Source organism: Aplysia californica, unplaced genomic scaffold (assembly GCF_000002075.1).
Source record: "Aplysia californica isolate F4 #8 unplaced genomic scaffold, AplCal3.0 scaffold00420, whole genome shotgun sequence".
In the NCBI taxonomy this organism is placed as follows: Eukaryota; Metazoa; Mollusca; class Gastropoda; order Aplysiida; family Aplysiidae; genus Aplysia; species Aplysia californica.
The window spans coordinates 247,234-265,740 of record NW_004797690.1 but is presented as its reverse complement, the minus strand read 5'-3'; the positions used below and the strand labels follow the sequence as shown (position 1 = coordinate 265,740).

The window sequence follows — 18,507 nt, the reverse complement described above, 5'->3', positions numbered from 1 at the left end:
AATCTACTTTACACAAACAAAAAAATGGCCCTTTCACTAACTATAACAAACTAACCAATATAATTTGCAGAAATTTTATTTTCCTAAACATAAAAAAATATAGTTCTGCCATTAATGTCAATGAACATAACAATCAACGAACTTTGATACTCAACATAAAATAGCCATTCAAATACATGTAATTCACATCAGAGGCAAACTTCACCACATAGTACATTAGTAACACACCAATACTAACACCCACAACACAAGACTATTTTTGTGAATGCACAGAAAAAAGAATTCGACCTGAGCTTTTCAAATGTAGCTAACCAAATGACAAATATTCCCCCACTAGAACGAAACAACTTTCATAGAACTTATTCCACCTCTAGAGGAACGCCTATAAAAATCAAAAGAAAGGACGTAAGCCACTGGAGCAGCAATGTCCAACAGTGACGCCTACTAAAACCATTCTTTGTTTACAAAGGGAGGGGGGGCACAGTAATTCTTGACACAACACCAGTCACATGACATTAACATATTCTTAATCCATTGACATTGAGAAGGAAAAGTACAATCATTCATCTACAAGTGCGTAAGTGTTTGTTGAACTCTCTCACATCTTGAAATGTAGACATACAGTTGAGGCATGGGTACAGCTTGTGAAAATTTCTCAAATGGGAAATAAGGTACTGCCTGCGCTTCACTTTCAGGTCACAGTATTGGCAGGAGAACTTCTTTTCACTTCCGTGGTCATTCAGGTGTCTTTTAAACCCAGAGCTGGTAAAAAATCCTCTTGGACACAAAGAACAAGGGAAAGGCAACTGCTGTCCATGCTGCATGCTCATGTGACGCTGAAGCAACGTTCGTGACTCTGACTCCACACAGCAAATTGTGCATGTGAAGCTTCGGCCAACGTGTGGACCACTTGTCACTAATGTTCCACCAGGAGGAAATACAGTCTCATTCTGGACCGCAGAGGAACTAGACGAGTACGACCTCTCAAAATCATAGGTCATGCCTCTGTGCTCATGTCCTCTCCCTGAAAAGAAGAATATCAGTTAGACGCATTTGACTAAACAAAAGGAAACTCACAATCCAATAAAGTTTAGCCTGACTATCAACATGCTCACAAAGTTAAAAAAACCCTAGAAGAATGACATTTCCAAAATCGAAGCAAAGCTCATTTGGACATCCATCAATAATTCAGAATCAATTAACTTTCTACATGCTTTGCCCACACTGTAAAATATGCTTGCTGAAGTCAAAATCAGAAGAGAATGTCTGTGGACAACGCGGGCAAGGAATCAGCTTGTGTTTGCTTCTCAGATGACTTTGTAGATGGTGCTTCCTTTTAAACTTCAGATCACAAATCGGACAAATGAACCTTCTCTCTCCATGATCGTCCATGTGCAGCTTTAGTCCAGATTCTGTAAAAAATCCCTTCCCGCACACTGAACAGGCAAATGGCAGCTGCTGGCTGTGGCTGTGAGCCACATGTTGATGGTATGACACCTTGGATGGAAGCGAAGCTTCACAATATTCACAATTGTATACTGCAGGCCCCAAACTCGTGTTATTTCCACTATGAGAGCTATCTGACCCAAAGTGAGTCCGTGGGTTGTGATACATAGAAGTTGAATGTCCTCCATCCACATCTGTCCCTGAAACATAAAACGTGTCACAATCAGCAAGGAAGTGAAGGCCTGTAATTACTCATTACTAGGTACTGCAACAACACAAATGTCCCAGCTACGACCTCTGCTGGAACTTTTGTCAGCAAAGGGGCTGGACGGACAGGTGACAGCTTCGTACGTGAGAGTTAAAACTGTCCACAGGGAAGACTTGTGAACAAATGCGACAATGTTTCAATTTATGAACACCTTCCATGTGTCGCTTGAGGTTGTGCTTATGCTGAAATCGAGCATCACATTCTGAACACACATGCTGGTATCCTCTGTGAGCTTCCAAATGATGCCTCAATCCAGTCGTTGAAAAGAATCCTTTCTGGCAGATTGAGCACACAAATGGCAACGACCTCTCTTCTCTATGAAATTCATTCAGATGCTTTTGAAACAGAGACCGTGTTTCCAATTCAGCACCACAAAACCTGCACTGGATGCGACTCTGATCACACTGAAAACGCATACGGAAAGAGTGAAGTGGAGGGACAGTCATGGATGAGGTGCCCATGAAGCCTTGTCCTTTGAAAGCAGCAGTAATATTGTGATGATCAAAGTGACCTCCCTGATGAGATCTGACGTCTGAAAAGAACAAAATTATTTCCTAAGTAATAAGATAACATTTTGCAATTTTCATCTTCATCCACAGTCAAATTATTCCTGGACTCTATTTACATTAAAAAATTGAAATCATGATGTGTTTCACATTTTCAAACGAAGTAAACACAGAATCTATTAAAACCAGTACCCACATAACTATTATAAAAAGTAAGTGTACAAGTGGCACTAAAACTATTGTGCAAAACACTAAACACCCTTTCCGTTCTGAGCCAGAGTAGCTCACTCAAACTGGTCAGTAAGTCAGAGCTGACGACGCACTGCTACCATCACATCGCAAAACATGAGAATCAAATTCCTCTCCCTTTTTGAACAAAGCCAAACAGTATCTGCACTGCTTTAGGCCATGAGAAGTCTCTAAATGTCTTTTGATATTCTTCTTATGTTTAAACTTGGCATCACAAACATAGCAAGAGTGTTCATCAGGAAATAAAGAATGGGAAGCAAATCCACTGGGTAAAATTTCGTGGCCATCCATACGAGAACTGGCATAGCCGCTCGACTGTATCAAATATTGTACGGACGGTTGGCTCCCAGAGGTCACCCTATCAATCTGAATAGCTCTAGACTTTCCTTGGACAGGGAAATGCTGCTGCCCAGTCAAACTAGAACCTTCACCACCTGCAACAAATAAAAGTTCTCGCTGAGGATTGGGTCAAAACCGCTCATGCTTGGAAATAAATTAATTTAATGGATAACAGAAGCTGCAAAACATATGACAACAAGTATCAATACTTTTTAATGCTTACTTTGCAGACAAATTTTTTATGGCATGGACAAACTAAAAATTTGACTTGATTTACTGACCATACTGAAAACTGAAAAGCCCTGAGACAGCGCACGATGCACAAATAAACCAGTGTAAAAACTACCAATATCCACCTGACTGCCATTTCATCACCATTCTTACATCCACCTGACTGCCATTTCATCACCATTCTTACAAGTCTACTTGCGCAAAACCTAAAGGACCAAAAAATCCCCAGAGAAAGTACAAAAGCAGAAGTCCTGAAAGAAGAGTCTGTAGGCAAAAAGTACCTGTCCATACAGGAAAAACTAACACTTTCTCTTTCCAAGGGAGTCCCACAGGCCAACAAACACAAAAACATACAAATTGTCAAAGTAACATAAACATTTCAAGTTCAACACACCTTAATAGCTTCTTTTATGACCTGTTTGCTCCAGAACAAGAGAGCACATGATGATTCAACTCCTCTCCAACTTTAAACAGTCTTTTGCAGTATCGGCACTCCTTTAGCGAATGGTTAATTTCCTGGTGTCTTTTTAGGTTGCGACTGTAGCTGAACGTCTTTGAGCACAGATAGCACTCAAATTTCGCCGAGTGTTTTTCACTGTGGTGTGTCAGTCCAGAGTGGGAAAAGAAACCTTTCTGGCAAATGCTGCACACATACGGAAATGCGTTCTGCGCCTCACGCGGATGACACTCATAAATGTGACTCTTCAAGATGGTACTGTGAGAAAATACTTGAGCACAAATCCTACACTGAACTTGGAAGCTACCACTACCACTGTATGGCATAGCTGCTTGCGATTGGTGCATCCCACGGACATTTTCCGATCTAAACGAAGAAGGCATTTGAGCACCTGAGTACGAGCGACAGGATGCGATTGGCCTGTTGGTCATATTTGACGATTCAGCCTCATCTCGACTTGGAATGTAACACCATGCTTCTGCAGATTTCAACACGGAAAAAAGAGAATATTTATGCAAGCTGCAACATGGGCAACTTAATCTCCTTCACGTTATTTAAAAAAAACAACCCACCACTGTCACAAATTTCTTGCGCCAAAACAAAATTAAGTCCCATAGTTAACTATATAGTACTAGAAAAAAGCTGCACCCTAAACAAATTACAAATTACACACAAAATTAGATATAAAAAAAACCTAAATGCCATTGATATAAAATATTCCAAATAAATTAACAACTCTACAGCGATGATTTAGCTCGTCCTGGTGTGTCTGCCTGGTTTGTGTGTTATAAACTAAAAACAAAGCAAATAAACTTTAAAGACAATATGTTGCACATTTGTGGACATTTGAACTCATACAGAAAAATGAATTTTCTTAGAGCAATATATTCCTACACACACACAATACAGTCAATATCGGCTAAGATGGCCAATTGTTGTTCTCAGGAGAAAAGTGTTCGTCTTAGACAAGCGGACATCTAGGCTACTGTCAAAATGTACACAAAAACCCCCCCCAAAAAACCCAAGGGGAGAAGCGGGAAGTGGTCGTTTGTACAGGTGATTGTCTTAGAAATAAGTGGCCATAAGAGCATGTTCCCCCGCATACCATAAATAACCAATGTTGTGTGACCCAACCATTTCCTAGTATCCAGTGACCTGATTAAACACAAACCTAGGGCACAGTAAGAATACAAAAAACATTTGGAAAGGAAGGAAAGAAAAACACCCAAAATTCCTCATCATCAACCAAGTCCCTACTGAAAAAACATATTCAGATTCAGCTCCAGATAGTTTTTAAGCAAAAAAAGAAAAAGAAAAGTGCATCAAATTTCACAAAAGTGTTTTACATGACAGAAAAAATCAGAGCAATTCACTTCCAGAATTCCACAGGCCTCAGAGGCAATGCCCATGGGCCATCTTGTGGTGGGCAGTCAGCGATGTCTTGTGGACGTACCGGAGGCCACAAATGCTGCATTCGTAATTTTTCTGATCAAGGTGAACCGACATGTGGCACTGCAGGTGGGAGTTCTGCTGGAAGCCTTTCCCGCACAGGGAGCAATAGTAGTTGAATCGTCCACAGTGCTTTATTTGGAAATGAAACCGCACTCCAGAAAAAGACTTGTACTTTTTTTCGCACAGTTGACAGTGATACATCAGAGTAGACTTATCAAACACAAAATATCTTTTCGCCTGGGAAGGAGATTCTGAACCAGCGCTACCGCAAGGGTTGAATTTGCTAGATGCAGGTTGAGAGTGAAAGGAATTGGAGCTCAATTCTTGCCTTGAGCTGGGAAGTCCATACGGTGGAAAATGAGACCCTGTTTCTGCAACAAAAAGAGAATGTTGACTTGAATTTGCTAAAGGTAGTTATCTTGCAGAAGCTAAAAGAAAACATAACAATCCAAACTGAAACCATCTCCATAAATCAGCATGGTCAAAGAAGAAAACTAAATGAAGCTAGGGAGAAACCACAGAAATGCCATGGGCAACTTTTTCATGAGTTCGAAGTGATGTTTTGTGAGCATATTTTTTACCACACAATGAACACTTAAAATTCATTGGCAACCCATGTGTAGCCATGTGACCCTCCAGATGAATCGGCCTTTGAAAGCCTTTGCCACAAATATCACAAAATATGGTCCAATGTCCTTGATGTTTGTACTGGATATGTCTGCACAAAGAGTTGTAGGACAGGTAGCCCTTGCCGCACAACACACAAAGATATCTCTGGCTTGCACTATCAAAGGGGCACTCCTCCTTTGTTGGAATAGTCACATCAGGAAAAACTTTGCTGTGCCCGACAAAGTCAGAATGAATGCTGGCATCTTGCACGCCCACACGGAGTTCCGAATGACTTATAGGAAACTTGACTGAGTTTTCACCATGCAAACGACCACTCCCATCCTCGAACCCTGGGGAAATGTTTTAGAAAAGGAAGTATTCAACCCATGCACTGAAACAGCAGGGTCTACATAAATATCAACTGTCATTCCAAATTCTTTGAAAATCTGTTTATTTCATGTGACTTTATAAAATTTTAAGATGGTACTGCTATTTTAGAGGCTGGGACTTTTCAACTTCAACGCTGATATTTATCTGAACAAAAAGATATTTACTATAGTTTTACAAAAATGTTCTCACTTTGTCGCTTTGTTCCACTATAAAGCATAAAAACACAGAGCCTGGTCTAATATTGCTCACATTTTTGCACTCAGTAACTTTGTGCATATCATGCTGTCGTGTATAACATTTCAATCCCTACAGTCATTGGACAATGTTGTTCATTATCAAAGTCAACGTAAGCTTGTTTTAAGTTTCTTTGTCTGATCATTCTTACTCTAAACATTACAAACAAAAATCTGCAGGTACTAATCTACATTCTTATTTAGACACATTTTATACCATGTCGGTTATATAAAGTACATTAATCTTTGCTTTACACTTTACAAAATTATCGGTGGTTCCTGGGCTAAGCTTTTGTACACACACACAAAGGCCGTCATTAACACGCACTTGCAATATGCAATCAAAAGTCAACCGTGAACCATAATTAATATACTTGTAAAGCGCAATAATATGTGCACAGTTGCCAACTCTTTTATCAGAATGAGATATTGTAAAACATTTAAAATATTCGCTGTGTTAGCACTAACTTAATGATGAAGCGAAGACATCTACTTCCAAGGTGCCCAAAATTCTTCTACTTCAAACCCTTTAACAAATAAAACAACCCATCACTGAACAGTTCATAATGAGGAGATCTTTAACAAAAAATACAATGTACCAAAAGAAATGCAACAGGAAAGCATCACTGCAACTAAGAGACAACAACTAAACATGAAATAAAAACTAAAATACCCATGGTAACAACCCTTAATGTTCAGTGAGCCCAACAACATAAAGTTATTTTTAAATAAAGTGCTAGACATTGGGTATTTGACTATGTTAAAAAATAAGTAATTACATACTCTCACCTGCAGACAGAATCCGAAACTCCTTATTCATAAGACGAAACAAAAATTCCAAACATCCGCAACTCAAATGTGTACCAGCATTTCAGCAGTTAAGACGTACACTTTCGGTACAATCACAAAACGACTTTCCCATGTAAAATCACGAAATACAATAAATTTCCTGCTCTTCAAACACTCCCAAATACAAATCATACCATCCTCATCTGGCACAAACATCCAATAACTCAAGTTCATAGCTATCCCTTTATGCACATGACTTTTTCTGATGCCACAATTCAACATGTCTTATCAGAAAAAGAAATGTGCCTACCCTGCCTGCCAACCAGACAAAATTACTTATTTCTCAGATTTTAGCACATGGATATAGATGACAAAAAGCACAAATTTGTCAGCCCCAAGATTAGGCCACAGGGAAACCAGTGAGGGCTTTTTTTTAAATCGGAAAGTAAGCAATTTCGCAGATAGTTTTTCAATGATTATTAACTTCAAAGTAAAAGATTTTGTTCCGGCTTGTATGGATTTAAAGTCACATCAACACAGTGTAGTACTGCGGCACACGAGCCAAAGTCAGAATTAAATAGAAAGAAAATCAGATATTCTCCCCGACTCCCAACAAAATACAAAAACAGCAATCGCCATACAACCTTGACCTAACAGCGTGTCATTATCAACCACCCGTCAACCACTCACAGAGAGCCTGCTATCAGACTTCCAAAATATGAGACCACTAAGCAAAAATGTGTGAGACCCAGAAACCATGATAGGTACATGATAAATTGCAAGGGTCACTGGTCTCAGAAAAAAAACTTGCAGACATTAACAGAACTAAACAGTCATAAGCATACATCATAATTATCAACACAATTTTTCTCAAACACATCACATAATGTTACTAAATGTAATTATGCAATACATAAGAGCGTCAAAACAAAATTTTAAAATCAATAGATTCAAAAGCTGTCCAAAGTAATGCAGGATGCTTCCCACCAAGGTGAAGACATCGGATGCAAAACAACAACAATAAAGGACAGAGTTTCCAGCCCATGCCCTTGAAACAATTTACACCGTAGAGATTAGAAACAGAGTACCAGACCAAGTCATAACCATACAAGAAAGCACACACATTGTACTCAATTCATTTTCACAAGACTAGTCAGTTCACAAAGCACATTTTGAACCTTCTCAACACAAACACGAGCAATTTGACCAAAAGGTGTGAACACTTCCAAATGTACGAGCGGATTGCAACATTAATTGAGAAACTATAATACATCTTAATAGGTAGCAGATTCTTATTTACAAAACGCTATATTTAGAGTTGTTCAACATCAATCAGTGACAAGACAGTAAGAAGATCAAGCTGAGAACAAGAAAGAAGTAGAGAGGAAATAGCACCTTCAAGATATGACCCACTTCATTACTTCCCCATGGACTGTCAATTTTAAAGAGGATTTTTTTTTCTACAGCAGATCATCACCTACAGCTCCCTGTGGTTGGTAGAGAGGAAAAATGCAAGTCTTCGAAGTTGAAAAGAACACTTTTGCTCGGAAGGCTATAATAAATCAACTCTCAGCTAATGTATAACAACCAGTGCACACTTCTCAATCTTAACTCAAACAGACATAAAATTTGGAAGCAGCCCAAATTATGGCAGTAAATTCACAACTTCTCCAGTATATTCTAACAAATATTTAGTATATATGTGATTAGAATTTGAAGCATAGACAAACTGAATAAAGATCTAAAACACCACAATGGCAACAATCCCCCACTCTGAATTCACTCCTAATAGCATTGCCTATCATTTCTCTTTTCTGGTCTTTTCTTGGAATAAGAGGAGGGATATAATGATATATGTCACTGTATTATCAAAAGAAGAGCGAAAATAGAAATGTGAACTAAGAGTCTCATTATATGAAAAGTCAAATTATGGCTATCAACCCCAACCCCTGGATTTAATCAATTATCTCTAGTTCTCTATCGACGTCAATACTGCAATTCAACATCCCCTCTTTAAGATCCAATTTTCTTATCTTATACTTTAGAGAGAAGCTATGCCACAGAAAAATTAGACACACTAAACTTTCAAGTCTTTTGTCACCTCCTCTTATACACATAAGAATGAAAACCTTTTTAAAAGCATTTTTGCACTATGATTTATACAAGACAGCATAGCAAAGGAACCAGAAGAAAGTCTCTTAGACATTTTCTGTCTATGGGGGAATTCATGGGGAGGCACAAGCTATCCTAGCCTCTCTGAAAATGACATGCCTCAGTCCTACCAGCCTACCTATCCACTGCCACCAGAGTTTGTGTCTCGTAGCCCAATGTTTGACTAAACAAATGATTGAATAGCTTCCCCCCCCCCCCACCCTTTGATGAAATGTAAACACTATCAACCAATGTCACCCCTTTACTTTACTGCATTCAACAGCGATCCAAGGAACTTTGCCCTCAGCAGGCCATATGATCGGGTGGTGTGCAAAGACCAAATTAATTTTACACCTCTCGCTATCCAGGAGTTTCAATGCTGAGGCGTCATTAGAGCACTTTCAAAAGCAATGGTAAGATTTCACACCCACACCACCCTGACCATCTGCACTCTTCAGGGCTCACATTCACATACCGGGTAACAGCTGCCCCCAAACTGCACCCCTTGTCTGCCTGATAGCTCGCCATAGCAATTACAGCCAACAGAACCAAACTTAAAGAGTTTGTTTCAAACCGGGGCCAACTGGACAAAGCATTTTCTGACTTCCACAGATCAAAACCCCCTCAAAGGAAAGGAATTTTTTTTTCTCATTTTTGGGATGATAAGTAGGTTTCCACCTTAGATGTATTATTATAGAGGAACTTATCAAGAGGGAGAAGGGAGATTTTAGGAAAGAATTCCATCCTAGTTTTCTGTTTCGGCAATTTCCACTATTTTCTTATTAAAATTATTCATCCACTTTCCTCACCTGTTTAAAAGAAGCGCATGATACATTCCCTTGCTTGGGGTCCCAATAAAATCTAAAACATGTTCAGATTTGAAAAGAACTCACATTTATCTATTTATATATAATTTTCCGTGTTGCAGAAACAGAAGAAAGAGAAGTGTGTTGATTGTTCTACATTTCTTGAAACAAACAAGTACAACTCACAAAACAAAAAGTAGAGTTGAGCAATTCTGCCAATGATTTGTGCCCAGTTTCATCTAAAACTTCGGCCAATTACCCCTCCCAAAAAAACCCTCAAAAACTACTCCCCCAAAAAATGTTTGCACAATCAGTTCTAAAAGTGGACATGTATAGTTGAGGTTTACAGGGTAAAATTAGCGAGTTACAACCCCACCTTTTAGCATTACATCCTACCAAAAAGAGATCTCTTCAAACCAAAAAAATCCCATTTATATCAAGGCAAGAACCAAAAAAGGGCCCTCAAACAATACATGTTCAGAAAAGGATCTGAACCCCCAATAATCCTCATACTGTTTCATCAAACAAGCTCACGCACAAGTCAGCATTTTGAAAAGTCTAGTAATCACTTTTAAGACAATAACTCAGGTCAAAAAAGTTCACTACAGGCCTCTTGTTGAATCTGCATTTTTACTATGTAAAAAATAATCATTTTTAAAGTGTGCAAAAATAATTTAATCCGTTCCCAAGCCAAGCTATTTGGAAAGTTTTTTGGCACTCAATTCAATATAACATTCCGAGAGGGACTTTTAACATTTCAAAAAAAGCTATCAGAGATATGATCTCACATATATTACGAGGACAGGATGGGTAATGTTGAAATAGTACGTTCCATATAACAACTTCAAAAACTAAACATAGTTGAAAGGGGTCAAACAAGACTTAACTGATACAGCCCGCAACGCCGCACACACTGGCGACTGTCTCCAGCGTCTTGACGCAGACCCGCTCAGAGTAGCTCTTATATATTGCTACCTTTCTTCACATCACTTTCTTCTCTTCTTTTCCCCTTACCATTAACATTTCAACCCTTTTTTTTTGGTGTCATTAATAGTAACTATTATTCTTAACATCTACATATGCCACACACAGGTTTGATCAAATTTAGATATTTCTTTATTTACTTTTTGTTTGACCACGGGTGAGGTCACGAAGCGGTCACAAATTATTTGCGGGCTGAATCAGTTAAGAACAAATTTCAATACTTGCCACTGAACTAACAGTGTTGAATTAATTTCCCCCTTCACACACGCACAAAAATAAGTGGAAAGACAAAAGCAACAAGGAAAACGCAGCCACTTCTCTCTTTTGGTCACTGACACCTTTCTTTTTTTTGTCAAGCCTGTGCACTACATTTTTAAATTTTATTACCAAAGTGCGTACAAAACTATTAAAAAAAGCATGAGTAACCCTGCCCTACTTACCCTAGAAAACTGGGGTTGGTTTTTTTGTGGTTTTTTTATGCTTTCATTAATTTGATAACCAAAAAAAATTGTAAAACAAAATGTGTCATGACGCAGTGGAATCAGGCGCTTGTCAATTTTTGGGCATGTGGAGTTATTGGTATCATTTTAAAGCTAGTTCATTTGCCTTGCTTTCGATGAAAGAATTACCCATTTATCTTGAGAACATGTTGAGATACTTGTGATTGAATGACGTGGAGTCGCCTGGTTTCAGAAGTAAAATTTGTGAGGAAATGGCTGCCAAAGTTTGGTTATTTACGAAGTCTAAGAGTCCAAGGAAACTGACAATTTACATTTTGTATGCCTTTCAACATTTTCCAATATCATTCAAACTGAAATGGGTCTAAAATGGACATAGGTGTTGAGCTAAAAAAAACCCACCATAATTCCGATAAAATTTGCAAACCAGCAGAAAAGTTTAACGTTTTTTTACTTTCACTATTTTGACCAGCGCCTGATTCCACCATGCTGCCTCACAAATACTGGCACCGCAATAAATTCAATAAAAAATTTATGAGTACCAGTACAATAAGGAGGCGAACGGTTGATAGAGCTACTGAAAAGTCATTTATCAGAGACAGGACAGTCTACAGCACCACAAATTAACATCCAAATCCATAACTATTCTAACCAAAATGAGTCCTTTCCACTAACAAAAAAGGTTTTCATCAATATTCATTTAGTATGCATTATAATGGTCTCTACATTATTTTGAGGAGATGAAGAAAGAAAAGAAACCCAAGAACAGAAAAAGACTAGGCCAACATGTATATAAAAAAAACCTTTACACTACTGGCAATCATTCCAAAAAAGAACCTAGATAGGCATTTAAGATTCAGTCTCTTTTTACCCCAAAAAACTTTGACTCTCTCGGAAAACGGAAATATCACTCCAAAAACTTTAAAAATTTGCAGCTTTCAAGAGTCCTTCAAAATCTAAAAACCACAGATGATGACCAGAAGACTAAAAAAAATGGACAAGCACAAAGACAAAACAAACTTTCTCGTCCCAAAAGCTAGCAACCACCATCAACCCATATGCATGTGTCACGTGTCACAGTGCCCCTATTGCTTATGGCTTTGATCAGAACCTACTCTGCTTTCAGGTCGTGTCTGTAATATTAGTACCATTACACTAATCCATCTTTTTACATTCCCTACAACAAGGGCCATTCCATGTACGTGTATCACACACTATTAACATACTTAAAACACTGATGCTACTTTTGCCCTTTGAGTAAATACCAAACGCAGCAGTTCACGCAGGAAGATGAAAGCTCTTTTCTCACTAAATACTCACTGCTGCTTACAGAGTATTTCCCGTCATATTTTTAGTGTACACATGTTCCTAAATTTCTAGCATGATTACAATCTTGGGCTCGAGTCCTGTCTTTGGCTATTTGGGTGGAGTTCCTTGGAAAGGGCAAGCCACTGTCCTCTTTACCCTCACACTATACGGGTGTGAAATGGGCATCACTTTTACTTTTACTGCACTCGGAAAGTAAACCTTCGACAGCCTAGCATCTTGTCAAGGAGGCGACTTTGTGCCATGGAACACTTAACACCATTGGAACTGGTATTGTGAGCCTTTAGTTAAGGTCTTGAAGGCATTTTTTAAAACTATAATTTCTAGTCCTCCACCCCTCCTCCCCGCATAGTAGATATCTCTCCCCCCAAAAAAACTTATTGGTTTTGTCCCTTTGTTCATGTTTTTTCTTTTTTTTTTCTTTTCCAAAATGACAAATCAGTAGTTCAACAACTCGAAGTATGCCAATTTTCAAAATTGCTTTACCATGGCCATAGATTATTCGTCACAAATCTTCAATGTGAGTATCGGACTGTAAATGTTTTGTTTACAGTCCCATCCTCAAATAAAAACGGTAAGTGATGAAGTAAGACCTGCGACCAAGGAAAAATGTGGCATACTGGTTTCTTGAAATGAACCGTCAAAATGATCTAAATTTTTGTTACATGTCTTTTCCCAAATCCTACTTGACCAGAGAAACAAACCATGAATTCTGTTCTTAATTAATTTTTCTCATCAAATTTTTGCGACTTTCAACCTTGCTGGAGTGTCTTCTTTATCGCTAACATTGATATTCCAATCGATGAGTGAGTACTTTAAGTTTTAAGTGGGAGAAATATCAGTGAGATTTTTGCTGCATTTGCCAGTTTAAGAATGCATGTCTTCCAAAGTGTGAGAAGAGCCAAAAACTTTTTTTCAAACCCATAAAAGTCAGGATTGTCAACCATGAGACATTTACTTAGCTTAGGGCGGGGGAATCAAGATTTGACTCACTTCAAGAGAATAAAAACTTTCATAATGTCCTGTTTCACTTTTCATGAAATGACTGGAATGGCCAAAAGGTAAAAACCCTGCTAGAATATTTCTGCTCTTCCATTTCAAATTTCAACCATCTGTATAACACTTGACTGGACTACGCAACAAGAAGCCGATAGTAACATCACTTCTTTCATAAACTTTCATTACGTGCTAAAAAATTTTATGCAAACAAAAGTTACTAAACCTGCTTTCCCCTTAAGTTTAGAGCAAAAGCTCAACATGAAATCAAGGCATGATTCGAACAAGCTGTGACTTCTTGAGTCAAATAAACTAGAGTACTATTGGTCATAAGCCTAAAACTTGCCATAAAGCTCTGAGGCCATAAAGTAAAACTGGCACTATCAACTTGGAAAAAATGCTCAGCTCTTGTGTTAGTTACATAACAAGTGAAAGAGTAGGCAGAGTAAATAAAATATTTGCCAAGCTTCTTGAGACGTTAAAAGAACAAACAGGTTTACATTTATGATGCTCTGAGCTAATAATCAATTAAGACCGACTATTGACTGCACATAAAGTTGGTCACATGAATGAATCTTTATTTGTATTGTTCCAATCTAGCCATAAAAACACTACTCCCATAAAAATATTTTTAAAATACTACTATGATTTTTAAAAAAGGTATTTCAAAGAATGTTTCAAAGTTATTATTTAATATGGATTTTTTTAAAGACAAGTTTTTACAGTGACGCTGCATGTACTCTTATTAAGCTTTCCAGTAGAGTGAACACTACTACTTATACTTGATGCTCATGCAGCTCAGTAGGGAAAACTATTACTTCCACAACCTGCAGCATTTGGTCTATATAACATGAGCTTTGTTCCTTCATTGACCTCCTTTTACAGCAACCTAGCTTTACATGATTGTCATGTACATATTGTTTCTGATGACAACATTCTGCTACCATTCAGAATCAAATTGAGACCAGGTTCAGGTATAGAAAGATGCCCCACCCCTTTCTCACTTAAACAACCCATCAGTGAAACAAGTAACTTTTTCATTATTAAGGTCACCAACTGCTCGGAATGAACTTATATCTTCCTTAATGAACGCAACATTAGCAGTTAAAAAGCAAGAAACTGAGGAAATGGTCATTTTTTGTTGCTTGGATCTCCGGGGGAAAAAAATTCAACTTATAAAAGGCAAATTTTTACAATTTTAAAAGTTAATCAATCGCAGTCAACTGGAGTTTTAAAAACTGCACATAGCAATAGGTGAGTTAAAATTTGACTACTGGCCAATGACCAAATTTTATTTTCAATTACATACGGTGACATTACCAGACACTAAATTGCAAAACCCATAATCTCATCCTTTAAAACTCCCCATTTTCCTGGTATATAATTGTAGTTCTCATTTTTCTAGTGCCACCAACCACATGAGCATATTTGCTTGACTTACTTAACCTGTTTTATTTTGTTACTATATTAAGGCAGACCTGGTTCTAAATAAATTAATTATAGTACAGGCCCGTTGTGTTCTCTGTTCTCAACAAAAAGATTGGCAAATACAAGATGAAATAAAAGATTACTTACGAGCATCTCCAAACATAGCTTGAACATCTTCGTCTTCATCATCGATCTCGATCACCTCGAACTGACCACCATCACCTGAACCTTCGCCTTGCTCTGCATATGAAGACTGGGGATAAGACATGTCGTCCCCAGCCTCATCATATTCAGCAGGCGCTTCTGAGTTCTCAGCAGTCACATTATCATCAGTTTGTTCAGCACCAGCAGTAGTATCTTCCGACATAGTCTGACCATTGTCAGCTGCTGACTCGGACTGAGCCATATCGAACGAGGGAAATTCACCTTCTGCATCTTGAGCTGAGTCGCCAGGCTCTGGCTGCTCAGCATCTTCACCTGACTGCTGAAGAAAAGTGTCTTTGAGGTCAGTGTTTGCGTCTTCTGATGGCCCGGCAGATGGATCTCCTTCACTTTCCGGCACAGCATCAGGGTCTGCTTTAATATTGAGTTTGCTGTCTAATGAACTGTCACCATTTCCACCTTCACTTTCTCCTGCCACGCCAGCTTCACTTTGTCCTGCACCACTCTGGTCTTCAGAATCAAATAACTCTTTCTTAATATTTACACCACTATTTGAAACAGGGATTTCTGGTTGAAGGAATGATGAATCAGATGTACTGGGAACTTGTGAAGATTGTGTTTCAAATGAGGAAGTATGCGATGAGCTGCCACCGTATGGCTGTTCATGAGGTAACGGGTAAGAGCCTCTCCCCCCACGAGAATGTTTCCTGGGAGAGGCCCTCCAGTCTCTTTCCATCCCACTCCATGCTCGCTTTTGAGCACCGCGTAAAGCATGGGTTTGTGAATAAGGAAAGGCAGATCTGTGATGTAGAGCACCGGGATACGGATGAGCACCTCGATGACGACTAGATGAAGGGAATGACTGCACTTGCAATTCCGCAACAGGGGAACATGACCCGTCGCGTGTCTGTTTTGGTTGATCTTTTTTTGCTAAGAAGCTATTGCTCACGAAAGTCATGGAATTTGTGGTGCTTTTGAGCACTTTTTCATTCAACACATAGTCCACTTTGCTCCCACAGTCAATGTTAACATTGATATAGCCAACAATTTCAATTCCCGAATCAAAATCCATGCAGCCATGACATAAAGCTTGCAAGGATTTGCTCAAACTCGAAATAAATCGATTCGCAACCGCCACATCTAGAGGTAATTCAGGCATCTTTTTTGATTTCTGAAAAAAAAAAAAGACTTTGATGAACAAAATACAAACATTCATTTTAATCAAATACCCAACAACAACAAAAATCAACACCACAGTGACTTTCAAAGAAATAAACAGCCTCTGAATCTGGTATGGTGATGACAAATTGACATTCAAACAATCTCAGTCTTAGTTTCCAAACACCCAATGAACTGATGTAATCACAAAACAAGTTTCAAGAACTACTGAACCTGTAAATGAACAGAATTTATACATTACCTTATTACTCCCATTTGAAAATAAAATGAATGCGACGAGTCCTAAGAAAATACTAACTCGAAACTCCGCATCATTCAGTTTCAGTCTTCTTATGGCTTATTTATGGCATGACAGATGGAATTGTAGAAACCAATTTTACAAATGCAGCTTTCAAATTCTTCAAGCATACCCTGAAGTAAAAACAAGATCAACAAAAACAAAACGAAAAGAGCCCAACACTGTTGCCAGATGCTGTGGAGCTTGGACCACAAAAAATCAAAAAGGCAAAGAGTCCATCTCAATTCTTGACCTGAAAGTAATCACATCATACCCATGGGCTAATCAAACCTCAAGATTCCCCATGGTAAATTTGGGGTAGATTTTTACTTTTACTGCCGCACACAGATGGGGGTCAAACTGAAGTATTTTTGCTGCAGATCACACATGTATTGTATAGCCCCTAGAGTCACTAAAAATGTAACAAAACAACAATTTTCAAGAACACTTCGAATCAAACCTAACTGTAAAACATCAAATTATAGCTTTTACCCCCCAATTTTTTTTTACTTCAGGGGGGGGGGGGGGCACTACCCGAAACCCCCCGATTGGTCTACAGTGCAGAAATTAAATTATGTAATTAGGCTTTGTGTGATAAAATTCGATTAATTTGCAACGGTGTGCTAGGTGCTCTCTGTAGCTTCATGGGCATGGGTTTTTTAAAATTCATGTACCCTTATGTTGGAATATTCTAAAACACTTCTCTTGTTAATTTTTATCTTGACTTTTACATCCATTGCAAATTATTAGTTTGAGATATGGATTTTTTATACGCACAAGATATATTTAAGTCACAATAAGACCAAAAATTGCCAAAATGACTGGTAATATTTGACTTGTTAACATGGGGGGGGTCAGGGCCCCCTGACCTAAAAAGAAGGCCTGCTGTATTTCTCCGAACGCTCCGGAAAATAAACTTGAACTTTATATCTCCTAACGGTTTCCGCACTCCAGATTTGTTGATAATCTGCGAAAGGTGGAGTGGTCCATGCGCGCGCACGCGTGTGTGAGTGAGTGTGTGTGTGTGTAGACTTTTAAGGAAGGTGTGAACAGGGTGTGGAGGGATTTTATTTTTGTTTACATGAAGGATTTTAGTGTTGGCCACCGCTATTCTCACCCCGGGTGAGAATAGCGCAGGCGAGTCTTTTGGCTATTCTCCCCCTGTGTGCGTTCACCGCTATAGCCTAGATCTAGGCCAACCAATTTTGCTTTCACCCTGAACCACAGAATTCTACACTTTGATAACAGAAAAATTGTAGAATTCTGTGCCGTGAACAAACGTTCCATTACTACTTTTAGCCTAAAGGCGTACAACAGGGTTCCTGCCATGAACTTCCCATCAAATTCAAGGTTTCAAGGAGAAAATTTTAAAATTCAAGGAGGTTCGGTCAACAAATTCATGACGAAAGCCTATTTTCGATAGGCCTACACTTGTCGGAAAGGAATCATATCATACTTTCAATTTTCCTACAAAAACTGTTCCCAGGGTGACTGCCAACCCGGCTTCTCAATTTTCCAGAAGGGCTCATCCATTATCCAGGGGCATGTTACATAGTAATGACAGTGCAAGCTCCATTTATATTTGATATATAATACATACACACACGCGCGCGTGCACGCACACATGCATGTAGGTACATTATATCCAGTCAATAAAATGTCAGTGTTGGCACTGGGATACTGTGTGACTTAGGTATTTCAGTCTGTTCTTATACGAGAGAGAGAGAGAGAGAGAGAGAGAGAGAGAGAGAGAGAGAGAGAGAGAGAGAGA

General features: G+C 38.7%; 1 protein-coding gene across 29 annotated transcripts in view; it reads right to left on the bottom strand.

The window, feature by feature from the left end:
• LOC101862600 (zinc finger protein 236) overlaps positions 1-18,507 on the bottom strand; it is an 81,613-nt gene that overhangs the window by 55,918 nt on the left and 7,188 nt on the right. For 23 of the 29 annotated variants that reach the window (XM_005104428.3, XM_005104429.3, XM_005104425.3 and 20 more), the window contains exon 2: positions 15,266-16,451. In XM_005104428.3, the coding sequence (XP_005104485.1) occupies positions 15,266-16,439 (1,174 nt within the window). In that variant the 5' untranslated portion in view covers positions 16,440-16,451. The other 6 variants (XR_004858896.1, XM_005104432.3, XM_035971338.1 and 3 more) reach the window with 6 other exon arrangements.